The sequence below is a fragment of the Oncorhynchus tshawytscha genome, linkage group LG13 (genome assembly GCF_018296145.1).
Source record: "Oncorhynchus tshawytscha isolate Ot180627B linkage group LG13, Otsh_v2.0, whole genome shotgun sequence".
NCBI classification, from domain to species: Eukaryota; Metazoa; Chordata; class Actinopteri; order Salmoniformes; family Salmonidae; genus Oncorhynchus; species Oncorhynchus tshawytscha.
Genome location: NC_056441.1, coordinates 46,806,879 through 46,834,007, shown reverse-complemented (window position 1 = coordinate 46,834,007; position 27,129 = coordinate 46,806,879). Strand labels below are relative to the sequence as shown.

The 27,129-nt window shown below is 47.0% G+C and overlaps 1 protein-coding gene and 1 pseudogene across 4 annotated transcripts in view; one reads left to right on the top strand and one right to left on the bottom strand.

Moving 5' to 3' along the window:
• Positions 1-27,129, bottom strand: part of abcc5 (ATP-binding cassette, sub-family C (CFTR/MRP), member 5) — a 69,801-nt gene that overhangs the window by 23,616 nt on the left and 19,056 nt on the right. For all 4 annotated transcript variants that reach the window (XR_002955710.2, XR_002955711.2, XM_024442007.2 and 1 more), the window contains 12 exons: positions 23,032-23,265; positions 22,489-22,662; positions 22,058-22,205; positions 19,617-19,765; positions 19,086-19,193; positions 16,394-16,696; positions 15,648-15,719; positions 14,796-14,920; positions 14,405-14,477; positions 3,805-4,008; positions 2,112-2,255; positions 307-403 (listed from right to left, as the gene is read on the bottom strand). Coding sequence is in view for 2 of the 4 variants with exons in the window: in XM_024442007.2 (XP_024297775.1) it covers positions 307-403; positions 2,112-2,255; positions 3,805-4,008; positions 14,405-14,477; positions 14,796-14,920; positions 15,648-15,719; positions 16,394-16,696; positions 19,086-19,193; positions 19,617-19,765; positions 22,058-22,205; positions 22,489-22,662; positions 23,032-23,265 (1,831 nt within the window). In the remaining 2 variants the exon portion in view is untranslated. The remainder of the gene's footprint in view (positions 1-306; positions 404-2,111; positions 2,256-3,804; positions 4,009-14,404; positions 14,478-14,795; positions 14,921-15,647; positions 15,720-16,393; positions 16,697-19,085; positions 19,194-19,616; positions 19,766-22,057; positions 22,206-22,488; positions 22,663-23,031; positions 23,266-27,129) is intronic.
• Positions 4,897-10,378, top strand: LOC112265020 (annotated as a pseudogene).

Below are 27,129 nucleotides of genomic sequence, written 5' to 3'. Positions count from 1 at the left end.
GGCTTTGTGAGGATGGTTTTGCAGACATAATGCATTGTCCTCTGTCTCAATACTCCTTAACAGTCTCCTTTTCTACTAAAGCACTAGAAGGTATAAAGGATGGATAGCATTCCACCACATGGCTCTCATTCATCAATTACTTTGTGGTTATGACTAAGGGAAAGAAGCTGAGGACAGGAAGCCAATTAAAACATTTGAGATACAGCCCCACACATCCCTGAAGCACGAGCACACACACAGCAGTAGTCTGCATGCATGCACACATATGAACACACACACTCTGTGGCTAGTACAATGGTTCCGTACCGTTGTCTTTGCTAACAGGCTTGTCCTTCTTTACAGATCCAGACTTTGTGTTCTCTGGGGGTTTCTTTAAGGAGTTCCCAGACTTGTTAGTTGGCACCTTTTGAGGAACAATGACATGTTACAAGCAACATGAACCACAATACAGACCACACTCAATATACACTGCTCAAAAAATAAAGGGAACACTAAAATAATACATCCTAGATCTGAATGAATGAAATATTCTTATTAAATACTTTTTTCTTTACACAGTTGAATGTGCTGACAACAAAATCACACAAAAATGATCAATGGAAATCAAATTTATCAACCCATGGAGGTCTGGATTTGGAGTCACACTCAAAATTAAAGTGGAAAACCACACTACAGGCTGATAAAACTTTGATGTAATGTCCTTAAAACAAGTCAAAATGAGGCTCAGTAGTGTGTGTGGCCTCCACGTGCCTGTATGACCTCCCTACAACGCATGGGCATGCTCCTGATGAGGTGGCAGATGGTTTCCTGAGGGACCTGGCCTAAAGCATCTGCCAACTCCTGGACAGTCTGTGGTGCTACGTGGCGTTGGTGGATGGAGCGAGACATGATGTCCCAGATGTGCTCAATTGAATTTAGGTCTGGGGAAAGGGCGGGCCAGTCCATAGCATCAATGCCTTCCTCTTGCAGGAACTGCTGACACACTCCAGCCACATGAGGTCTAGCATTGTCTTGCATTAGGAGGAACCCAGGGCCAACCGCACCAGCATATGGTCTCACAAGGGGTCTGAGGATCTCATCTCGGTACCTAATGGCAGTCAGGCTACCTCTGGCAAGCACATGGAGGGCTGTGCAGCCCCCCAAAGAAATGCCACTCCACACCATGACTGACCCACCGCCAAACCGGTCATGCTGGAGGATGTTGCAGGCAGCAGAACTTTCTCCACGGCGTCTCCAGACTCTGTCACGTGCTCAGTGTGAACCTGCTTTCATCTGTGAAGAGCACAGGGCGCCAGTGGCGAATTTGCCGATCTTGGTGTTCTCTGGCAAATGCCAAACGTCCTGCACAGTGTTGGGCTGTAAGCACAACCCCCACCTGTGGACGTCGGGCCCTCATACCACCCTCATGGAGTCTGTTTCTGACCGTTTGAGCAGACACATGCACATTTGTGGCCTGGTGGAGGTCATTTTACAGGGCTCTGGCAGTGCTCCTCCTGCTCCTCCTTGCACAAAGGCAGAGGTAGCGGTCCTGCTGCTGGGTTGTTGCCCTCCTACGGCCTCCTCCACGTCTCCTGATGTACTGGCCTGTCTCCTGGTAGCGCCTCCATGCTCTGGACACTACGCTGACAGCAAACCTTCTTGCCACAGCTCGCATTGATGTGCCATCCTGGATGAGCTGCACTACCTGAGCCACTTGTGTGGGTTGTAGACTCCGTCTCATGCTACCACTAGAGTGAAAGCACCGCCAGCATTCAAAAGTGTCCAAAACAGCCAGGAAGCATAGGAACTGAGACGTGGTCTGTGGTCACCACCTGCAGAACCACTCCTTTATTGGGGGTGTCTTGCTAATTGCCTATAATTTCCACCTGTTGTCTATTCCATTTGCACAACAGCATGTGAAATTTATTGGCAATCAGTGTTGCTTCCTAAGTGGACAGTTGATTTCACAGAAGTGTGATTGACTTGGAGTTACATTGTGTTGTTTAAGTGTTCCCTTTATTTTTTGAGCAGTGTACATGACAAATGCAAACTAAATTTAAACAAGACATCTGTGGTGGACATTTTTTTTAGCATAACAGTCTATGCACACACACACACACTGTCCCTCTCACCTCCACGAAGGGCGTCTCTCCCAGCTGTAGGTTGTTGAACATGGCTGCGTAGTCTCTATTGAGACGCATCAGGTCCTCGTGGCTGCCTTGCTCTGTGATGCTGCCCTCCCTCATGAAGATGACGTCATCGCAGTCCACCAGGTACTACACATACACACAGAGATTTAATTCTCCCACCCTGAAAGTCATAAGTGAAGGTGGGGCCCAACCTATCCATGAGAAGTCCTAACAAGCAAATATATATACAGTGGGGAGAACAAGTGCATGTAGAGGTCTGTCATTTTTATCATAGGTACACTTCAACTGTGAGAGAAGGAATCTAAAACAAAAATCCAGAAAATAACATTGTATGATTTTTAAGTAATTCATTTGCATTTTATTGCATGACATAAGTATTTGATACATCAGGAAAGCAGAACTTAATATTTGGTACAGAAACCTTTGTTTGCAATTACAGAGATCATACGTTTCCTGTAGTTCTTGACCAGGTTTGCACACACTGCAGCAGGGATTTTGGCCCACTCCTCCATACAGACCTTCTCCAGATCCTTCAGGTTTCGGGGCTGTCGCTGGGCAATAAGGACTTTCAGCTCCCTCCAAAGATTTTCTATTGGGTTCAGGTCTGGAGACTGGCTAGGCCATTCCAGGACCTTGAGATGCTTCTTATGGAGCCACTCCTTAGTTGCCCTGGCTGTGTGTTTCGGGTCGTTGTCATGCTGGAAGACTCAGCCACGACCCATCTTCAATGCTCTTACTGTGGGAAGGAGGTTGTTGGTCAAGATCTCGCGATACATGGCCCCATCCATCCTCCCCTTAATAAGGTGCAGTCATCCTGTCCCCTTTGCAGAAAAGCATCCCCAAAGAATGATGTTTCCACCTCCATACTTCACGGTCAGGATGGTGTTCTTGGGGTTGTACTCATCCTTCTTCTTCCTCCAAACACGGCGATTGGAGTTTAGACCAAAAAGCTCTTTTTTTGTCTCATCAGACCACATGACCTTCTCCCATTCCTCCTCTGGATCATCCAGATGGTCATTGGCAAACTTCAGACGGGCCTGGCCATGCGCTGGCTTGAGCAGGGGGACCTTGCGTGCGCTGCAGGATTTTAATCCATGACGGCGTAGTATATTACTAATGGTTTTCTTTGAGACTGTGGTCCCAGCTCTCTTCAGGTCATTGACCAGGTCCTGCCATGTAGTTCTGGACTGATCCCTCACCTTCGTCATGATCATTGATGCCCCACGAGGTGAGATCTTGCATGGAGCCCCAGACCAAGGGTGATTGACCGTCATCTTGAACTTCAGTGTGTGGACAGGTGTCTTTTATACAGGTAACGAGTTCAAACAGGTGCAGTTAATACAGGTAATGAGTGGAGAACAGGAGGGATTCTTAAAGAAAAACTAACAGGTTTGTGAGAGCCAGAATTCTTACTGGTTGGTAGGTGATCTAATACTTATGTCATGCAATAAAATGCAAATGAATTACTTAAAAATCATACAATGTGATTTTCTGGATTTTTGTTTTAGATTCCAGCTCTCACAGTTGAAGTGTACATATGACAAAAATTACAGACCTCTACATGCTTTGTAAGTAGGAAAACCTTCAAAATCGGCAGTGTATCAAATACTTGTTCTCCCCACTGTATATCGTATGTAGTGCTTTGCAAACAATATGAAATGTATTATGTATTCACCTGCAGCTGGTGAGTGACGAAGACGATGGTCTTGTGGCGGAGCTGCTTCTTGATGGCGTTGTTGAAGATGTGGTTGCCCACGTGGGCATCCAGTGCACTGAGCGGGTCGTCCAGGATGTAGATGGCTCGGTCACTGTACAGGGCACGCGCCAGGCTGATCCGCTGGCGTTGCCCGCCACTAAGGTTGGCGCCACGCTCTCCGATCTGAGGAGACATAACGGACTCATTGATCGGTTAATATAATAACACATATGAAGGTGCAGGGGTGGATTGGCCATCATTTGAGGCAAATGCCAGATGGGCTTGGGCATTTTTCAGTTGGGTAGGCTGGTTAAAAATGGACAAACACCGCCTGACGAGTGGCGCAGCAGTCTAAGGCACTGCATTGCAGTACTAGAAGCATCACTACAGATCCGGGTTCGATCCCGGGCTGTGTCGCAGCCGGCCGTGACCGGGAGACCCATGAGGCGGCGCACAATTGGCCCAGCGTCGTCTGGGTTAGGGGAGGATTTTCCCGGGTGGGATGTACTTGTCCCATCGCACTCTAGCGACTCCTTGCACACAGACCTCAGTCGCCAGTTGTATGGTGTTTGCTACATCACATTGGTGCGGCTGGCTTCCGGGTTAAGCAAGCAGTGTATCAAGATCTGTTTTCCAATTTGTTGCTCAAATCTCTGTTATACTAATCTATAATGAGCATTTGGCTGATCAGTAGGCAACACCCAGCCCACCTACCAAGATGGGCCGTTCCGTTCTTCTGATAGGCTGAGCTCACACAAAGTCAAACATGGCATCAGCAAAAAGACCTGCTCCGACTGTAATCGGTTAGACAGCCAAGATCATGGACCGTAAAAAAAACGGAAAGGGTGCCTATGAACTTAGAAAAAACACATTCTACGTTGTCACTCAAAATGTACTATTGTTTGGGCAGCTAAAACCATGATTTGGTCACACATGATTGCTGTAATGGAAGATGGTGCCCTGCCCTTGTGCCTGTTTTTTGTCAAAACAGGCACAAGGGCAGCACACTGGTGCCTGCTGTAGATATATTTTTTTCTCAACAGCTACTATTTTACAACTAAGATATTTGATATGGCTTTGAGATACGGAGCGGCGCTCACAAGAAACAACGGCCATTGTGAGGGCATAGACCTGTAGGTGCCATGGGTAGTAGCCTACAACTGCAAAGTTTTTTAGGACCACAAATGTAATGATGGATGAACGCATGACTACGACCAGCAGTGGGTATTATTTAGAAGTTAGCTATCTAGTTAATGTTTTGAGTTTTCACTTCCTTGGGTGATGAACCCCTACCTAGCCTATGATATTAGTTAGTGCACATAAAGATGTAGTCAAGTCAATTAAAAATGTTATTTCTTAGGTGCGCCAAATACAACAGGTGTACACTTCACCATGACATGCTTACTTAAGAGGCCTTTCCAAACAATGGTCCCATGTTTCATGAGTTGAAATTAAATATCCCAGAAATGTTCCATACGCACAAAAAGGCCAATTTTGCTAAAATGTTGTGCACAAATTTGTTTACATCCCTGTTAGTGAGCATTACTCCCATGCCAAGATAATCCAGCCACTTGACAGGTGTTGCATTTCAAGAAGCTGATTAAACAGCATGATCATTACACAGGTGCACTTTGTGCTGGGGACAATAAAAGGCCACTCTAAAATGTGCAAATGCCACAGATGTTTTAAGGGAGTGTGCAATTGGCATGCTGACTGCAGGAATTTACACCAGAGCTGTTGGCAGAGAATTGGATGTTAATTTCTCTACCATAAGCCGCCTTCAACATCATCTTAGAGAATTTGGCAGTAAGTATAACTGACCTCAGAACCGTCGTGTGGTCAAGCGGTTTGATGATGTCAACATTATGATCAGAGTGCCCCATGGTGGAGGTGGGGTTATGGTATGGGCAGGCATAAGCTATGAACAACGAACACAAATGCATTTTATCAATAGCAATTTGAATGCACAGAGATACGGTGACGAGACACTGAGGCCATTTGTCCATGTCCCAAGGATCTGTACAGATTTCTGGAAGGTGAAAACGGCACAGTTCTTCCATGGCCTGCATACTCAAGACATGTCATCCATTAGGCATGTTAGGGATGCTCTGGATCGAAGTGTATGACAGCGTGTTACAATTCCCGACAATATCTAGCAACTTCGTACAGCCATTGAAGAGGAGTGGGACACCATTCCACAATCAACAACAGCCTGATCAACTATGTGAAGGAGATCACGCTGCATGAGCTCGACACATCTTGGTCACACCAGACAACTTGTTTTCTGATCCATGCAGTGGTGTAAAGTACTTAAGTAAAAATACTTGAAAGTACTACTTACGTAGTTTTTTGGGGTAATCTGTACTTGACTTAACTATTAATATTTTTGACAACCTTTACTCTTCATTTTCTTCAGGAATGCGGTGACGTATGTACTTTTTACTCCATACATTTTCCCCGGACACCCAAAAGTGTCAGGACAGGAATTATGGAATTATGGCTTATCAGGACAGGAAAATGGTCTAATTCACACACTTATCAAGAGACCATCCCTGGTCATCCCAACTGCCTCTGTTCTAGCAGACTCACTAAACATATTCTTCATTTGTAAATTATGTCCGAGTTGGAGCGTGCCCCTGGATATCCGTAAATAAATAAATAACTAGAAAATGTGGCCATCTGCTTTGCTTAATAGAAGGAATTTGAAATGATTTATACTTTTGATTTGTACTTGATTTGATTTGTACTTTTGATACTTATTAAGTACATTTGAGCGATTCCATTTACTTTTGATACTTAAGTATATTTAAAACCAAATTCTTTTAGACTTTTACTCAGGTAGTATTTTACTGGGTGACTTTCACTTTTACTGGAGTAATTTTTCTATTAAGGTATCTTTACTTTTGACAATAGGGTACTTTTTCCGCCACTGGATCCATGCCCCTACCTTTTTGTTAAAGGTATCTGTGACCAACAGATGCATATCTGTATTCCCAGTCATGTGGAATCCATAGTTTAGAGCCTAATTCATTCATTTCAATTGGTTGATTTTCTTGTATGAACTGTAACTCAGTCAAATCTTTGAAATTGTTGCAAGTTGCATTTATATTTTTGTTCAGTATGAAAAAGGAAATAGTAACAATAAAATAACAATAAGGAGGCTATATACAAGGAGTTGTGGTAGATAATGAACAGAGTGGCAGCAGCATATGGGAAGAGTGTGAAAGAGTGAATGTGTGTGGAGTCAATATAGATGTGTGTGTGTGTTTTGTGTTTGCTGCCTGCGTAAGTAGGGTTGTCTTGGGTCTGAGTGTAGGTTATATGTGTGGGGAATGGGTGTGTGTATGGGGGGTGAGTTGGCAGCGCGTGCAGTGATGTGGGCTGTTGTGGATAAAATGCCAGGGCCAGATTCTTGTCCCACTCCGCCCTTATGAAGGTGCTCCAGTTGAAGATAATATTACATCCTTTAAAAACAATATTGAGTACAGCCAACATCCCTGACTGGCAACTACCTTGATTGAAGCACCTGTTGCTCGATTGTGTTCCATATAAATGCTGTTTAAATGTTGAACCTACACACTGAACACTGTTAAGCCAAAACGTATGTGTATGCTATCCTGATGCAGTGAAAAACAACACTTTGTGACATTTCTAAGTACGGACTAGGGCTGTTGCGGTGACAGTATTACCTCCACACCAGCCACATGACCGCAGTAAAAATCCACGTGTCCATATCTAAATAGGCATACAGAGGCCCATTATCAGCAATCATCACTCCTCTGTTCCAATGGCACCTTGTGTTAGCTAATCCAAGTTTATCATTTTAAAAAGGCTAATTGATCATTAGAAAACCCTTTTGCAATTATGTTAGCACAGCTGAAAACTTCTGATTAAAGAAGCAATAAAACTGGCCTCCTTTAGACAAGTTGAGTATCTGGAGCATCAGCATTTGTGGGTACGATTACATGCTCAGAATGTCCAGAAACAAAGACCTTTCTTCTGAAACTCAGTAGTCTATTCTTGTTCTGAGAAATTAAGGCTATTCCATGCGAGAAATTGCCAAGAAACTGAAGCCCTCGTACTACTCCCTTCACAGAACAGCACAAACGGTCTCTAACCAGAACAGAAAGAGGAGTGGGAGGCCCGGTGCACAACTGAGCAAGAGGACAAGTACATTAGTGTCTAGTTTGAGAAACAGATTCCTCACAAGTCCTCAACTGGCAGCTTCATTAAATAGTACCCACAAAACACCAGTATCCCGCTACATCCCCCATCCTGCCCTGGTGGTGTCTGTCACCCTCACCTCGGTGCGCACAGAGACCGGCTTCGCGCTTAAAGCCCCACAGCAGGCCTGTATGGCAGAGAGCATCATGCTGAACCTGGCTGGCCAACTCATCATGCTACAGAGAGACCGTTCTGGACCACAGGTACGAGAGAAGGAAGAACAGAAGAAACTGCTGCCGTTCTGTCCTCCCGTGGTTCTGGCTCAGTGTGTAGAGAATGTGTAGACAACGTGTCACAGTAACAAGAAGAAGCGCCACCTGCTGGAGGCTCTGTGGCTGTCCTGTGGCGAGGCCGGAATGAAGGTGTGGCTGCCCATGTTCCCGCGGGACCACCGTAAGCCCCACTCGTTCCTGTCCCGGCGCATCATGCTCCCCTTCCACATCTACCCCCTGGCCGTGCTGTTTGAAGATGCCCTGGTGCTGGGGGCATCTAATGAGACCGTGCTCTATGACGGCCTGCAGGGTCCCAGAGAGGGCCGGGAGCCTCTTGAGGTGACGTTCCCTTACTGCACGGTGGAGAGGACCTCCCAGATCTACCTGCGCCAGCTACTCGTGCGTAACCTGGGAGAGCAGGCCCTGCTCCTGGCACAGTCCTGCGCGGCGCTCCCCTACTTCCCCCACGTCATGGAGCTCATGGTCCACGTGGTGCTGGAGGAGGAGGCCACCTCCCGGGAGCCCATCCCTGACCCGCTGCTGCCCACCGTGGCCAAATTCATCACAGAGTTCCCCCTGTTCCTCCAGACCATCGTGCACTGCGCCAGGAAGACAGAGTACGCCCTGTGGAACTACCCGTTTGCTGCCGTGGGCAACCCCAAGGATCTGTTTGAGGAATGTCTAATGGCTCAGGACCTGGACACAGCAGCATCCTATCTCATCATACTGCAGAACATGGAGGTTCCGGCGGTGAGCAGGCAGCATGCTACGCTGCTCTTCAACACGGCTCTGGAGCAGGGCAAGTGGGACCTCTGTTGTCACAAGATCCGATTCCTCAAGGCCATTGGCTCTGGGGAGATGGAGACCCCGCCTCCAACACCAACCACTCAGGAACCCAGTTCGACGGGAGGCTTCGAGTTCTTCAGGAACCGCAGCATCAGTCTGTCCCAGTCAGCATCGCTGCTGGGAAGTTTAACCTTCAGAAGACCTTTAGCATGCCCTCCGGGCCCTCCACTAAAGGGTCTGAGCGATGGAGTAAGGACAGTGACTGTGCTGAGAACATGTACATAGACATGATGTTATGGCGTCACGCCCGCCACCTGCTGGAGCAGGTCCGCCTCAAAGACCTAGGCTGTTTCTCCGCCCAGCTGGGCTTCGAGCTGATTGGCTGGCTGTGCCGCGAGCGCACCCGGGTAGCGCGGCTCGATGACTTTGTCATGGCGCTGAAGTGTCTCCACAAGGACTTCCTCTGGCCGTTTCCTGTCATCCCAGCGTGCTCGACCAGCTCGCCCTTCAAGGACGGACACCGCAAGACGGTGCTGAGCCAGCGGCTGCTAAAGTCCCAGTCAGCAGACAGCCTGTTGAACAGTGACATGGACACAGCGCCCCCGCAGGCCTCAGCACGCAACAGCAACCACACCTGGCTGGACGGTCTCGGGGCGCTGGGACCGGAGCCTAAAGAGATGAACACATCCTCTTCCCACGGGGGGCCACAGACACAGGAGGCCTTCCTCTCTCCACTCACTAACAAAACGGAGGAGTGCAGTATCGGTTCGGCCACAGACCTGACAGAGACCAGCAGTATGGTGGATGGAGACTGGACCATGGTGGATGAGAACTTCTCTGCTCTGAGTCTGACCCAGTCTGAGCTGGAACACATCTCCATGGAGCTGGCTAACAAGGGGCCTCACAAGTCTCAGGTCCAGCTACGCTACCTGCTGCATGTGTTCATGGAGGCGGGCTGTCTGGAGTGGTGTGTTGTGATTGGTCTGATCCTGAGAGAGGCCACGGTCATCACGCAGGTGGTCAACTTCCTGGACAGCCCAGAGGTTCCTCCTGAGACCGTCCAAAGTATCCGCTCCGGCCTGCTGGGAGTCGATGCGTGGGCCTCCACAGACTGCCTGGGCTATAAACCCTTCTTGAACCTGATCCGGCCCCAGCTGCAGAAGCTAATAGAGACTGCTGTGGAGCAGGTCCAGCCTGAAGCCTTCCAGCCAGGGGCTTCCAACCCCAACTCCAAGCTGACTGAGCCCCAGCCCGGATGCCCCAGGGCGGAGGACAGTGAGGGCCTGCTCCCTTGGGCCTGGCCCTGCCCTCGGAGCCCTCTGGAGGGTTAGTGACAGAGGACGGAGGAGCACCAGAGGAGCAGGAGGAGCAGGCGGCGGACGAGGGGGCGTATGACTGCACCCTGTCCTGACGTGCCCTGTCCTGACCTGGGTCGTGTTCATTAGCCACCAAAATGGAAGAAAATGGGCTGAAACAGGGATGGACTACATAAAACGTTTTTGCTACGGTGTGTGTGCCCTAATGACTACAGCCCTGTCCTAACCTCTGACCTTGCTGGGCAGGTGAAGGGGTGTGGTGCGGGTGTGTGATGGGACACAGGATGAGAAAGAAGAGGAGGAGGAGGAAGGGATCCTCAAAGACTGAATACTCTGCATTGTGGGTCTCGAACCAGTTTTGTTGGCTGATGTGGACCCAGATATGTTACATCGACCATGAGTGTGTAAAAAAAATAAAAAATAAAAATAAAAAATAGTGAAGAGGCGACTCCGGGATGCCGGCTGTTATGTTCTGTTAATTACTGATGTCCCCTTTTAAGGAAGAACCACCTCGTCATACGCAGTGTTGTTCTATGTTATTCTGGTACTAACTCGTTCTAGAAAATGTGAAGCTCCAGTTCAATTTCTTGTATTCAGAGTCTTTCTTATTATATAAATAAGTAATAAGAGCTAAGACACTACAATGGCGACGAGGATGATTACCTACAGTGTGCATCACAAATGCAGATGGAGCTCATAGAAAGAGAGGAAGATGGCCTCCCGGGTGGCGCAGTGGTCCAGGGCACTGCATCGCAGCGCTAGCTGTGCCATCAGAGACTCTGGGTTCGCGCCCAGGCTCTGTCGCAGCCGGTCACGACCGGGAGGTCCGTGGGGCGAAGCACATTTTGGCCTAGCATCGTCTGGGTTAGGGAGGGTTTGACCGGTAGGGATATCCTCGTCTCATCGTGCACTAGCGACTTATGTGGCGGGCCAGGCGCAGTGCACGCTAACCAAGGTCGCCAGGTGCACGGTGTTTCCTCCGACACATTGGTGCGGCTGGCTTCTGGGTTGGATGCGCGCTACTTATTTTCCACCATAATTTGCAAATAAATTAATTAAAAGTCCTACAATGTGATTTTCTGGATTTGTTTTTCTCATTTTGTCTGTCATAGTTGAAGTATACCTATGATGAAAATTACAGGCCTCTCATCTTTTTAAGTGGGAGAACTTGCACAATTGGTGGCTGACTAAATACTTTTTTGCCCCACTGTGTATGGCAAGCGTTTCACACTGGTTACGGATCACCAGCCGTTGCTTTCCATTTTCAGTCCAAAGAAAGGCATTCCGGCAATGACAGCAGCCAGGTTACAGCGATACGCCTTGTTCCTTGCCAGTCATATGTATGACATTGAGTTTAAGCCGTCGTCCCTCCACAGAAATGCAGATGGATTATCCAGACCGGCGTGTACAAGAGAAAGACAAAGGAGTGTGGATGCAGTGGACTTGTTCCATACCGCTCAGCTCGAGGCACTACCGGTCACAAGCACAGTTATCTAACTGTACACTTGTCAAAAGTGTACACCTACACCATGTCAGGATGGTCAGCTACTGGCAGAAAGGAGCTGACTCCGTATTTCCAGCGGAGATACAAAATTACAACGTACCAAGGATGTTTGATGTGGGGAATGAGAGTCATGATACCCCAGAAATGCCAACATCAGGTTTTGCAGCAACTACATGAAGGTCATGTTGAAATTGTCAAAATGAAGCTGCTCGCGAGGAGCCACTTCTGGTGGCCAGGTCTGCATCAATAGATAGAAAACATGGTGAAGAACTGTAGTGGATGTTTGGAAACCCTCCACATGCCTGCTTCTGTCCCAGTCCACCCATGGGAATGGCCCGCAGAGCCATGGCAGAGAATTCATGTGGACTACGCTGGTCCCTTTGAAAAGCACATGTTTCTGGTTATAGTTGATGCCCATTCCAAATGGCCAGAGGTGTTTTGCACTGACCCCTCCACCTCAGCTCAGACGATAGAGTGTCTCAGAACAACGTTTGCACACTTCGGATTGCCGCTGCAGCTGGTAAGTGACAACACGCACGCTTTATTAAGTGACGAGTTTACAAGATTCATGTCAGTAAATGGAATCAAACACTCAACCCCGTACCACCCTGCCACCAATGGGCTGGCAGAACGCTTTGTGCAAACCCTAAAGCAAGGACTCCGTGTAGCAAAACGAGACGAAGGGACTTTGCAAACAAAACTGGCCATGTTCCTGGCCTCCTACCAAAATACCCCACGACTAATAGAAAGCCCAGCCGCACTGATGTTTGGGAGGCCTCTCCGCACACAGCTGGACATCATGAGGCCAAGGTGCTCTCCGGTGGCCGGGAGCGCCATCTCCAAACAGAACAGGAAGTGATGTTGTGAGACTACAGAAGAGGGAAATGGACAAGAGGGACCGTGCATACACAAACAGGACCCAGAACTTACCAGGTTCAAGTGAGCCCAGACATAATGTGGCGGCGTCACATTAACCAAATGCATTCCACAGAAAACAGCACAACAATCGAGAGAGAACAGGCACAGAGATCTCCTGAGAGTGACACACAGGGAACTGTAGAGGATGGAGGGGCAGTAAAGAGACCCCAGGCTGAAAGAAGGGAACGTGTTGATGAAGGTGCTGCTATAGCAGAAGCTATAATGGAACAAGCACACACTGAGGATGTTCAGGAGCCTCCAGACAATCCGAGGCACTGCCCAGAACGAAGGCACCGTCCACCAGACAGACTGGACTTATAAACAAACAATCAAAAACTAACTGTTCAAGTTCAAATCAAAAGATGCAAAATAACTACAACAAGTTCTGTGAAATGTTTCAGTTGTGGTTTGGTAAAAGTAACTCTGGTTGTATAAGAGAAGGAATGATATGTTCTGTTAATTACTGATGTCCCCTTTAAGGATGGAGCACCCGTGGTCATGCGCAGTGTTGTTCTATGTTATTCTGCTACTAACTCGTTTTAGTAAATGTGAAGCTCAAGTTCAATTTCTTGTATTGAGTCTTTCTTATTATATAAATAAGTAATAAGGGCTAAGACACTACACCGGCCTTCTAGGCAGAGTTGCAAAGAAAAAGCCATATCTCTGGCCAATAAAAATATAAGATTAAAATGGGAAAAAGAACAGACACTGGCCAGAGTAACTGCCTAGAAGGCCAGTTGCCTCTTTGGACAAATCAGGATACCAAGCATGATAAAAGCTTAAACATAGGTTTTAAATCAACTTGTGAATTGTATTGAATATACAAAGCTATGACCCCCTATTTTATTGTAATGACATGAAAAACATTTGCAGATTATTATCAATGACTTATCAACAGTTGTTCCAGTGTAGGAAATCCTCAATGGTGTCCTAGTTTATAGAAAGACCCATATATATGTTTTGATTTAAGTCATTCTAAGGTTTGTATCATTCACTAAAGTTGCCAAATAACTCTAAATCTAGCATATAGGACTTGTTTCAAATGATCACTTTTACACTCAACACAGCCAAATGCATTCTCGCTCCCGGAATGGGACAAATATCCTTTCTATTTTATATAGCTGAGTTCAGGTATATTCAACTTATTATAAAATCATATAATATAAGATAATGGCACGGGACTTATAAGTATATCCTATCTGCTAAATTAACTAGCCTACAGCATGGCACATAGCCAGACAACATACATTAAGGTCAACTCATATTCTGTTCTTCTAAAACACATTGTCCTCATATTATGTTTCTTTAGATCTGCCTAAAATAAATAATGGATTTATTGTGATGGTTTATATTAAATGGATTTATTAGACTTTTTAAAAATATAGATGTTCCAAAAGGCCCTCATTAGTGGCTTGTATGAGGCCTGAATGCCTGGAGGCCTGGAGATGCTAAACGTGTTGATATTAATTTAATTCAATGAATTAAACAATTAATTACTGTAACAAAATGTCATGACCGCCACAACAGCCTTAGTACGGACTATAAAAATTTTTCTCATCTAGACAAAATAAATCCCAGAGTAGTATTTCCATGGTGGATAAACAATTCATAATGCTCACCTCAGTCAGATCGGCGTTGGGCAGGATAGCCAGGTCAGGTCTCAGACAGCATGCACTCAGAACAGCCTGGAACCTGGAAAATACACAGTGGAATTATACTTCAGAGCTACATTGGGTGGAGGAGCGTCTTAGAAATCACTATGTACATGAATCCAATCGATTCTCACAGTAGTATCATTCCTGTGGCCTGTGTGCACCAGTGGTTAGTGCTGTGGAGCCCAGTACCCATGTACAGGCAGCCTAGGCTACCAGTGTAGGCATGGGTTTGAATCCGACCCTCTGCCCTTTTGACTTGCAATCTCACCGAGCTTTCTGGTCTCCTCTTCACTGTCCAACTTCAATGAAATAAAGATATACTTGAACCGCCCCCCAAAAAAAACTGTTCCGTTACCTTTCCTCCTCGTACTCTTTCCCAAAGAGGATGTTGTCCCTGAGCGTGGCATTGAGGATCCAGGCCTGCTGAGCCACATAGGCAAAGTCCCCGTTCACCGCCACCTTGCCCTCCAGCAGGGTCATCTAAAGGTCATAAAGGTCACTACAGGTCATCCGCCAATCACTCACTTGCTCCGCGGTGAAGTTTGCCCCTAAGTACAGATCTAGGATCAGCTTCCACTCCACTAGTTTGAACCTTAATCATTAGTGGGGCAAATGCAAAACTGACCCCAGATCAGCATCTAGGGGCAACTTCACCCTAAAACCATTCACACCCGGGGGTTATATTGAGTGAAGTGAAACGTTCAGATAGAAATGTGAACGATAGACCAACAATTCCCCAGTCTACCGGACAGGGCAATCTTGTGCTCTACATAACACAGTTACGTATAACGTTCAGTAAAGTTGCACCCTCTCCAACATGCCCCAGGGCATCATCCAGCTTCGTCAGCGGGTGTCTATAGAGTAAGGGAGGGCCACAGGGGCTGCAGTGTGTGCCTGTTATTAAATTGGTGTACTCATGGGCCAACAAGAGTTTACACCATATTTCTTACAACAGGGGGCCGTTGCTAAAACAGTACGTTTATCGTTTGCCGTTTGAGCAGAGCGCATATCACTTTATCAAGTTCTCTCAGACGTGAGCTGCACCGTCGGATTCTTAAACATAGAACCGGAGCGCAATTTTACGCTGAGCAGCTCGAGCCTCTCACGGAACTGCTTACAGCCAGGTTTCATTTGAATGAATAGGGGCGCCTAAACGCTCTGCAAAAATGACACGTCCAGTGTAGCAGGCCTGTTAGACGTATTTTACCTGTCCAAGGATGGCAGAGATCAGAGAGGTCTTCCCACTGCCCACGCTTCCACAGATCCCAGTCAGCTTCCCCTGGAGACACAGGGTAGTATGGTGGATATTTGTGTTGTACAATGTGTTACCTCGAAATAACACAACGACAAGGTTCCAGTTTAACAAAGTGTACTATACCGTATGAACACACTACAAGGTAGCCATTCCACTCAAGGCTAGGTCCATTGACAACCAAACTTCCTGCGCAGGCGCACTCTTGACAGAGTGATAGCCCCGTATTAACAGAAATATAGGGATACTTAAAACATGAACTTAAAACAATGTACACATTGGCAGTGAAAAGATGAATCGCAGTGCACAATAAAACTAACTCTAATTTATGATGTTTTCTTACCCCTAGTTTTAGCCTATAAATAGAGACCTGAATTTTCTCTGGTCAGTTAACCACAATAACTCTTCAAACTGTACAGCCCATTGGCCTTTCAGCCACACATAGATACGAAGACCACAGTCTTATTTGACTTTTTGCTGAACATGGGATGCATCCCAAATGGCACACTATTCCCCACCTACTGTACGGGCCCTGGTCAAAAGAAGTGCACTATATAGGGTAGCAAATGGGACGCATCCCATATTCTTTGACCTCCACCACCTGCTTCAAACCCCTGAATGTGTGCACTGTGTACTACTGTACGTGAAATGTTCTCTGTCCTTTCACAACCATACACTCCCGTCCGCGGCTAGTTAGCTACCTGCCGAACGGTGAGGTCCACACAGTGCAGGGTCCTCTGCAGCCGCTGGCTGACGGAGGGGATGGGAGGGATCTCCCCCACCTTCAGCAGACGCCCTGCCTGCTCCCCTGCCTCGTCCTCCTGGGCGGGCCTCCGGCGCCCGTGCCTCTGGGTGGAGCCAACCGAGGGGGTGCCGCGGGGCGTGGGCTGGGCACTGTGACCCGCCGTCTCCCAAGCTAAGCTGGCGCCCATCATCTCCACTGCAACCTGGGGGTTCAGGGGCTTGTCCCGGATCATCTCCACCTCCGCCATCAGGAACAGGCTCTGGTAGGCCAGGGAGAGAGGAGAGAGGTGTCAGAGAACAAGCACACACAGTACAGGCTCTAGTAGGCCAGGGAGAGAGGAGAGAGGTGTCCGAGAACAAACACACACAGTACAGGCTCTAGTAGGCCAAGGAGAGAGGTGTCAGAGAACAAACACACACAGTACAGGCACACATGCATGTAGGAGTCTAGTCATGATGACAATGTCAAGGTCATTGATGTAAAGGTTAAAGCAGTTCAAACCTATCTATTTGGTTTATGTAAAACTCTTTCTTTCCACTGCATCTAGAGCCGCTTGGCACCGCATCGCCCCCTGCCCATAGTTCAGGGAGGTGCTGAATTGCTGTGTGTCTGTGAATGTGTGTTATGAATTAATGTGGGTGTGTGTGTGTGTTTCTCAGAGGATCGAGAGGGGGATTAGGAGAAACACAGCCCCTTCCTGGTCCAGGACAAACACTGTCCTGCCAACATACCCAGACTCAAACACACCCCACTTATATTCCACAGAGCCAACCAGACCAACAGACAGGCAGAACCAACACATCCCACTCACATACCACACAGAGCCAAATGAACAGACAGCGCCAGACAAACAGGCAATGGCAGACAAACTGAGAGTGACAGCCAAATAGACAGCGACAGACAAACAAGCCGGCGACAGCCGAATAGACAGCGACAGACAAACAAGACAGTGACAGAAACAAGACAGCGACAGACAAACAAGACAGTGACAAACAATACAGTGACAGCCGAATAGACAGCGACAGACAAACAAGACAGCGGCGGCCGAACAGACAGCGACAGCCAAACACGACAGCGACAGCCAAAACAAGACAAGCGACAGCCAAACAAGACAGCCAAACAAGACAGCCAAACAAGACAGCAGACGGCCAAACAAGACAGCGACAGACAAACAAGACAGCGACAGACAAACAAGACAGCAGACAGACAAACAAGAATAGACAGCAGTGACAGACAAACAAGACAGCGACAGCCGAATAGACAGCGACAGACAAACAATACAGCGACAGACAAACAATACAGTGACAGCCGAATAGACAGCGACAGACAAACAAGACAGCGACAGCCAAACAAGACAGTGACAAACAATACAGTGACAGCCGAATAGACAGCGACAGACAAACAAGACAGTGACAGACAAACAAGACAGTGACAGACAAACAAGACAGTGCCAGCCGAATAGACAGCGACAGACAAACAAGACAGTGACAGAAACAAGACAGCGACAGACAAACAAGACAGTGACAAACAATACAGTGACAGCCGAATAGACAGCGACAGACAAACAAAACAAGACAAACAAGCAGCGGCCGAACAGACAGCGACAGCCAAACACGACAGCGACAGCCAAACAAGACAGCGACAGCCAAACAAGACAGCCAAACAAGACAGCAGACAGCTAAACAAGACAGCGACAGACAAACAAGACAGCGACAGACAAACAAGACAGCGACAGCCGAATAGACAGCGACAGACAAACAAGACAGCGACAGCCGAATAGACAGCGACAGACAAACAAGACAGTGACAGACAAACAATACAGTGACAGCCGAATAGACAGCGACAGACAAACAAGACAGCGACAGCCAAACAAGACAGTGACAAACAAACAGTGACAGCCGAATAGACAGCGACAGACAAACAAGACAGTGACACAAACAAGACAGCGACAGACAAACAAGACAGCGACAGATCCGAATAGACAGCGACAGACAAACAAGAGTGACAGACAAACATACAGTGACAGCCTGTAAATAGACAGCGGAAGACAAACAAGACAGCGATTTGTTTCAGACAAACAAGACAGCTTCTGTCATTCAAATCAGACAAATCCTGACCTGGAGAATAGACAGCGACAGACAAACAATACAGCTGACAGACAAACAAGACAGCAATACGGTCAATAGACAGCTTTTCTTCTCACAGACAAACAAGACAGTGACAGACAAACAAGACAGCGACAGCCAAACTGGACAGCTACAGCCAAACTAGACAGCGACAGCCAAACAAGACAGCGACAGGCGAATAGACAGCGACAGGCGAATAGTCAGCGACAGGCGAATAGACAGCGACAGACAAACAAGACAGCGACAGCCGAATAGACAGCTAGGACAGACAAACAATACAGCGACAGCCGAATAGACAGCGACAGACAAACAAGACAGTGACAGACAGACAATACAGCGACAGCCAAATAGACAGCGACAGCCGAACAAGATAGCGACATCCAAATAGACAGCGACAGCCAAACAAGATAGCGACATCCAAACAAGACAGCGACATCCAAACAAGACAGCGACATCCAAACAAGACAGCGACATCCAAACAAGACAGCGACAGACAAAGAAAGAAAAGGGGAGAGATCTTACCTTGAACCTCTCCATGGCTACTGATGCTTCTGACAGGGACTTGACAGAGAAAGGGGTGACCTTCAAGGCAAAGGTCATGGCGTTGAAAACAGTCACCACTGTAAATGCCTGCGAGGGGAAGAAAGATCCAATACCGTCCATGATTTGTTTCAGTAGTGCAGACCTGGTTGACCAGCTTCTGTCATTCAAATCATCCATCAAATCCTGTCCTGGAGAACCCCCCCTGTCCTGGAGAACTACCAAAGAACATACCCCCCCTGTTCATAATGTTGCTGTACTTGGGAGGTGAAAATGTTGGCTGTATCAAGCAATATGGTCATCACCTCAACATGCTTTTCTTCTCACTGGCAGGGTTGGAGTGTTGCTTTCAATACTCTCAGATCTACTGTAGTGTCTAGGGAGAATCAAACGGCATCTTATTCCCTATTTAGTGCACCAAAGTAAAGCCCTGGTCAAGTCTAGTGCACTAAATAGGGAATAGGATGCCATTTGGGAGGCAGACTGGGATTGGACCAGAGACCTGGAAGCTACCTGAGCGGCGGTGAGGTCGTAGCCCAGCAACATGTGAGTGGAGAACGTGGCAACGCTGGCGATCACCACGACGATGGGAGCCACGCCCACCGTGATGCTCTGGAAGTAGCCAGTCCTCTCTAGGATGATGCGCTCTTCCTCTCGAATCCCTGCAGGGGCAAATATATCAGTCAGTCAGACAATCAATGAATTAGTCCGTCAGTCGAACAACGAGTCAGTCAGTCAAACAACGAGTCAGTCAGTCAAACAACGAGTCCGTCAGTCAAACAACGAGTCCGTCAGTCAAACAACGAGTCCGTCAGTCAAACAACAGTCAAACAACGAGTCCGTCAGTCAAACAACGAGTCCGTCAGTCAAACAACAGAGTCCGTCAGTCAGTCCGTCAGTCAAACAACGAGTCCCAGTCAGTCCGTCAGTCAAACAACGAGTCCGTCAGTCAAACAACGAGTCCGTCAGTCAAACAACGAGTCCGTCAGTCAAACAACGAGTCCAGTCAAACAACGAGTCCGTCAGTCAAACAACGAGTCCGTCAGTCAAACAACAGTCCCAGTCAAACAACAGTCAGTCAAACAACGAGTCCGTCAGTCAAACAACGAGTCCCGTCAAACAACAGTCAAACAACGAGTCCGTCAGTCAAACAACGAGTCCTTCAGTCAAACAACGAGTCCGTCAGTCAAACAACGAGTCCGTCAGTCAAACAACGAGTCCGTCAGTCAAACAACGAGTCCGTCAGTCAAACAACGAGTCCGTCAGTCAAACAACGAGTCCGTCAGTCAAACAACAGTCCGTCAGTCAAACAACGAGTCCGTCAGTCAAACAACGAGTCCGTCAGTCAAACAACGAGTCCGTCAGTCAAACAACGAGTCCGTCAGTCAAACAACGAGTCCGTCAGTCAAACAACGAGTCCGTCAGTCAAACAACGAGTCCGCAGTCAGTCAAACAACGAGTCCTGCCAGTCCGTCAGTCAAACAACAACGTCAGTCAAACCAGTCGTCAGTCAGTCCGTCAGTCAAACAACCAGTCCGTCAGTCAAACAACCAGTCCGTCAGTCAAACAACCAGTCCGTCACTCATCAGCCAGCCAGTCAAACAACGAGTCCGTCAGTCAAACAACGAGTCCGTCAGTCAAACAACGAGTCCGTCAGTCAAACAACGAGTCCGTCAGTCAAACAACGAGTCCGTCAGTCAAACAACGAGTCCGTCAGTCAAACAACGAGTCCGTCAGTCAAACAACGTCAGTTAGTCAGTCAATCAAACGTCAGTCAAACAACGAGTCCGTCAGTCAAACAACAAACAACGAGTCCGTCAGTCAAACAACGAGTCCGTCAGTCAAACAACGAGTCCGTCAGTCAAACAACGAGTCCGTCCAGTCAAACAACGAGTCCAGTCAAACAACGAGTCCGTCAGTCAAACAACGAGTCCGTCAGTCCGTCCGTCAGTCAAACAACGAGTCCAGTCAAACAACAGTCCGTCAGTCAAACAACGAGTCCAGTCAAACAACGAGTCCGTCAGTCAAACAACGAGTCCGTCAGTCAAACAACAGTCCGTCCGTCAAACAACGAGTCCGTCAGTCCGTCCGTCAAACAACGAGTCCGTCAGTCCGTCCGTCAAACAACGAGTCCGTCAGTCCGTCCGTCAAACAACGAGTCCGTCAGTCCGTCCGTCAAACAACGAGTCCGTCAGTCCGTCCGTCAAACAACGAGTCCGTCAGTCCGTCCGTCAAACAACGAGTCCGTCAGTCCGTCCGTCAAACAACGAGTCCGTCAGTCCGTCCGTCAAACAACGAGTCCGTCAGTCCGTCCGTCAAACAACGAGTCCGTCAGTCCGTCCGTCAAACAACGAGTCCGTCAGTCCGTCCGTCAAACAACGAGTCCGTCAGTCCGTCCGTCAAACAACGAGTCCGTCAGTCCGTCCGTCAAACAACGAGTCCGTCAAACAACGGGTCCGTCAAACAACGGGTCCGTCAGTCATCCAACCAGCCAGCCAATGAATAAGACAGCCAGCCAATCAATGAATCAGTTAGTCAGTCAATCAAACAATGACTCAGTCAGTCACTCATCAACGAGCCAGCCAGCCAGTCAAACAATAAATCAGTCAGTCAGTAAAATAATGGTCGTATCCCATGCATACGACTACAAATGGAAGTCGACAGGAGAGGTACATTTTGCTAATTGTTTATCCCCATAATGCAACACAACTTTGCAAGGCGGTGACCAACGTTGGGCACAGACTTCACAAAACTTAACAACTCGAATGCGCCCAATGAGTCAGCCAGCCAGTCCGTCAGTACCTAGTCTTCATCTAAGAACATTGACCTGAGATTAAAACACCAGATCACATCTGATATTCTGCGAAAATGTTTACATGGAATACCACTCGTCATTCAGTCAGTAATTAATCAACCAGCTAATTGTTCAATTAAATCTCACACACGGCACTTACTGCGCACATCCTGGGAGAAGGCCTTGACCCAGGCATACATCTTGATGAATTTGATGTAGTTGAGTATCTCGTTCATCTTCTGGACCCGACGGTCCGTCACGGCCACGCCCTTCCTCCTGAAGTAGGCCGTCAGCCTCGAACTGAACATCTGCAGCAGGGAACACAGAGAAAGGTTGTCTTTTCACTGTTCTGTGTGTGTGTTTTTGTGTTTGTTAATATCCAAGTCTGCATGCATGTAGAGTACCAGTCAAATGTTTGGACACACCTACTCATTCAAGGGTTTTCCTTTATTTTTTAAAACTATTTTCTACTTGATGTCTTCACTATTATTCTACAATGTAGAACATAGTAAAAATTAAGAAAAACCCTGGAATGAGTAGGTGTGTCCAAACGTTTGACTGGTACTGTATGTATGCAAGTGGGCTGCTCACCATAGCAGGGTAGAAGAGGATAAAGACTGCAGAGCCCAGTAAGGAGGTGGGCCCCAGGATAGCCAGGTTGAAGCCCATCCCCAGCACAGCAATAAGAGGCCCGCCTGCCAGCAGACTGCCCACAGCCGCCGCCTCAAACATCCGCTGGCCGTCATTAGAACACATGTTGATCAACTGCAGAGAGAGCAACAGAGAAAGCGAGAGACACTTTACAGCAGTATAGAACTACACCATCTTTATCTCTTACTCTGCATGCACATGTACTGTGTTGCAAATCATGTGTTTTGGCAACAACAGCAGACTGTTTTGCCCTTGCTAGCATTGTATTAAAGGTGTGTCTCAAATACAATAAAAGGAGTGCTTGGCACTTTCTCAGTCACACTAACAATAAGCAACATCTGAAAACCCGAAACACAGCTTAGTCTAAATGGGAGCTAGCATTATTGTGAGGCTGACCATTATCTCACCCATTTCCCCCCCACCCCACCTGCCCAGTTCTCTTAAAGAAAAAACATTTGCGTGAACCCTGTCTGGTGATCTCACCTGTCCCATGGATTTGTCTCGGATGCTGCGGAGCCGCAGGATCTTGTGGAAGGCCATGGTGAGGATGGCTCCCCGCAGGCGGGTGCCTGTGCGGTAGTTGAGGGCCCAGGTGAGCGCCAGTGACCAGGAGCGGACCAGCTCGGTGCATAGCAGCCCCACGACCAGCAGCAGGCCGTAGGGTAGGTCGGGCTCCGCCTGCTCTGTGTACTCCAACAGCCGCTTCACCACAAAGGCCTAGCAGGAGAAGAGAGGGCAGGAGAGGACGGGGATGAGGAGAGGGAAAGATGAGAGCACAGGCCACATGACTGACAGCAGCACCATGTCCAAGAGACATCTACATAACCACCACTGCAGTCATTATCATGGACATCTACTAAATCAAGACTAGCTAAAGCCGTCATGCCATGACTACCGATAATCATCTGAAGAGGCTCTACTGATTTGAGATAGAATACAATTTTCCTTTAGTTTCAGCTCTCACCCTTTACCTCTGTTGTCCTTTTACTAAGATTTTGATAAGATCCTTTAAAAGAGAACGAGAGAAACAGTGAAAGATTTTGACACGGCTGTTTTTTGGCACAGACACAGAATCCCATTCCAACATATAATTTCCTATTGTTTGCATCATCATGTAAGCGGATCCAAACATTCAGAGATGATACCTTCAGACATTATACCTACAGTCACAGCAGGTATGGGGCCATTCAGTTATGCTTAAAAGGTCTGGAAGTTAACGGCAGCAGACTATACAGACGGAGAGCGACAAAGCATAACGAATAGGGGAAAAAAGTGTTGAATCTCGCACACACATACTGACACACACACATACGATGGACCAACAATCAATTCCACAGTAAAGTGAATCAGTCCACAAACAGGGAGTGTCAGCAAACCTACATTGTTGATAAATGCATGTTTTATTGAAATAGGCAAAAAGAAACCGTGAAACCATGTGTAAACTATTTTTTTTAATTGCACAAACAGCACTCATGTAAAAATAATAATTAGCTGATCAGATCCAACAGGAAAGAGTAACAAACGCAATTCACATTAGAGGCACAAGTTCAGGTCAACAGAGTCTTTTGTAAGGTTCAGCCTCAGTTTTTAATTTATTTACGTTTCTAGTCCTCTGGGTTGAGATAAGTGACATCTCATATTTAGTTGCGTCTCCCCTTAGGTCATTGTCCAAAGATCCAAAGAGGAGGAAGGCCGAAGCCCCTCTGCCCTGCCTCACTGGCACTGATCCTACAGGAATTGTGTTCCAACAGCGGACCAGGCCAACAAGGCTTTTAGTGAGAGGTAGAGTCTGTTGATACAAGTCAAGTACTTTTTTCACCCCCCCCAGCCTGAGAGGTTAAACAGTCCAACAGCACCTCGCATTTAAGGGGAAAACCGGTCCGATTCTCTGAGACACTAATATGAAAGTCTGACTGATCATTTGGGTGAAAGTTTCAGGTTAACAGTAGATTTTTTTATCAGCAATAAAACAAAACAGCGTTGGACATTGGATATAAACATCAAAATAAAAACAATGTTAACATCGAACAGCATTTTACAGTGCATTGTGGTAACCTATCAATTATTTTTATGAAAACATATTTATATGAGAGAGAGAGAGCAAGAGCGAGCAAGAGAGAGAGAAAGCGAAAGAGAGAGAGAGAGCGAGAGAGCGAGAGGGAGGGAGAGCGAGCAAGAGAGAGCGAGAGGCAAAAGCATTTCAGAGAAAGATAACTTTGATCCATCCCTGCATGAGAAACATGCCCTTACCTCTCCGGCTTTCTTCCCCCAGGGTCTCTGCCCGCTTCATTCTCTATTTCTCGCCGAGGGGTTTAAACGGACACCCTGTGGAATCTGAAGAACAGCCTCTGTCACACGCCACCTTGCATGGGGGGAGCAGTGAGCACAAACACTTGTATGCCATGCCCTCACCCCACCCCTAACTGCCCATCCATATTATCTTCCCAGCTAACAAATTTTGGTTTACGTTCTAGGAAGGAAAAAAAATGAAGTTGTGGGAAGGTTCCTGAGCCAACATAACGTTACCAAAACGTTGTAGGCAAATTATTTTTCTAATTACCAAAGGAGAACCACGAGGAAACGTTACAGGAACGTTCTGTGCTAGCTGGGTTGATTTAACCTGGGTGAGAGACACAGGTGTGTTGCTGTGCTGCTATAGTAAGAGCAGATGAGACAGTAGTTGGGTTGCATAATTCCTGAAACTTTCCCAAAGTTCCTAGGTTTTCATGAAAATTCAGTTTCAGAATTTAGCAACCCTTCACAGCACAGAGGTAGTGACGGCTCACTGTGTTCCCTGTGGAAGAGAGGAGGATGACAGAGGCTATCCTAGGAAAAATGGAACTGATTAACCCTAACACCTGGGTCGTGTTCATTAGGACACGCAACAGAAAGCGCTTTGCAACAGAAAACTAAAATTAGCATTTCTTATTGGGCAAGTCCAGGTAGTCCCTCCCTGTTTCTCTGTTTTCTTCCATTTGGTACCTAATGAACACAACCCTTCCCTCTAAAGCACCTGTTCTCATCTAGGACAGTCCTACAAATACCAGAATAACATTAAAAAACAGCTGTAGGATGGACAATTGCAACAAGTGTCATCTATCTATTCACAGAGACCCTCCAGAGGGTGACAGACAGGAGTACAGTTTCTGACTAGGTGTTGTTAACTAAAGAACAAAGATTCACAATTTCCATAACCCAGAACATTTCCTTAACATCTCCTTAAGCCACACAATGGATCCAAGATGCCACCATTGAATCAAAAAGAAACTGAGTGGGACTGGTAAAAACACAAAAACAATACCCTACCCAATAACTCTCCTCCAGTATCCAGTTCATTTGTTTCGAATGAGTCGTCAGTAAGGCAATTTTAAGAGCCCAGTGTAGCCCTTTACACTCATAACCGTATACGGGTTGAAAATGGCAGAGTTGGACACTGTTAAGCACCTAAATTGGAACACAGTGGCTGTACAGTAACTGGACACAGCCCTTAGCCGTGGTATATTGGCCATATACCACAAACTCACGAGGTGCCTTTTTCCTATTATTAACTGGTTACCAATGTAATTAGAGCAGTAAAAATAAATGTTTTGTCATAACCTTTACGGCATTTATAAACTGGGTGGTTCGAGCCCTGAATGCTGATTGGCTGACAGCAGTGGTATATCAGACCGTAAACCATGGCTGTCAGTCAATCAGCATTCACATTCAGGCCTTGAACCACCCAGTTTATAAATGACGTTGGAGCTTCCCAACGCTGTGTGGGTTTTGAATGACAGCCTCTCGGAACTTGAGCACCGCTCACGACAAGAAGTTGGCCCCCACCCATCCCGCTAATTGCGCAACTTTTGAACAAATAAAATAGTTGTCGGAGTGAGGGGAATGCTGTAAATTAAGAGGACTCTGAGGATTATAAATACCGTTTTGTTTAAGCCAAACACCCGTGAGTCCAAATGTGCACTTCACATTTCAATATCATATATAGTGTTTTGATGACTATGTTTGACATGCAGTTCCAAGGTGACGAGACATCATACCATGGGTTGTTCTGAACAGAATGAGCCTAAGTTTATCTATTGTGGAGAAAATTCACTGCAGAATACACACCTGGATGCACTCCCGACTCCTTTCTACGCACACTAAAATGACCAGCTGTTTCTCTGAATTGCCTCGCGAAAGCCTAACACTAAGATCTTATTTTATAACTTAGCTGGTCATGTTGCCAGCAGAACAAGCTATCAAATGATGCCCACCTGACCCGGATTGTGTAAACAGTAATTGTGTGATGGCAGGGATGCAGGTTTGTGTTCCAAACAAAATAAATATAAGTGTGCTTGCTCTAGTTCATCAATGGCACATTTAGGAAAGCTCAAAAATACAATTCTTTGAGTCATAAAAGTGCATTGAAATCATCTAGGAACTGCCCACTTTGGAGAGGTGTGTGGCCCCTTGGAAACACTAGTTAGACCCCTCACTCAAACCCTTGTCATGTTGCATCTTCCCCAACTTTCCCATGAATATTCTTATCATGTTACTGAATGTAACCAGAGTTTTTTCAGACTTTGATATCAACAAATATGGGTG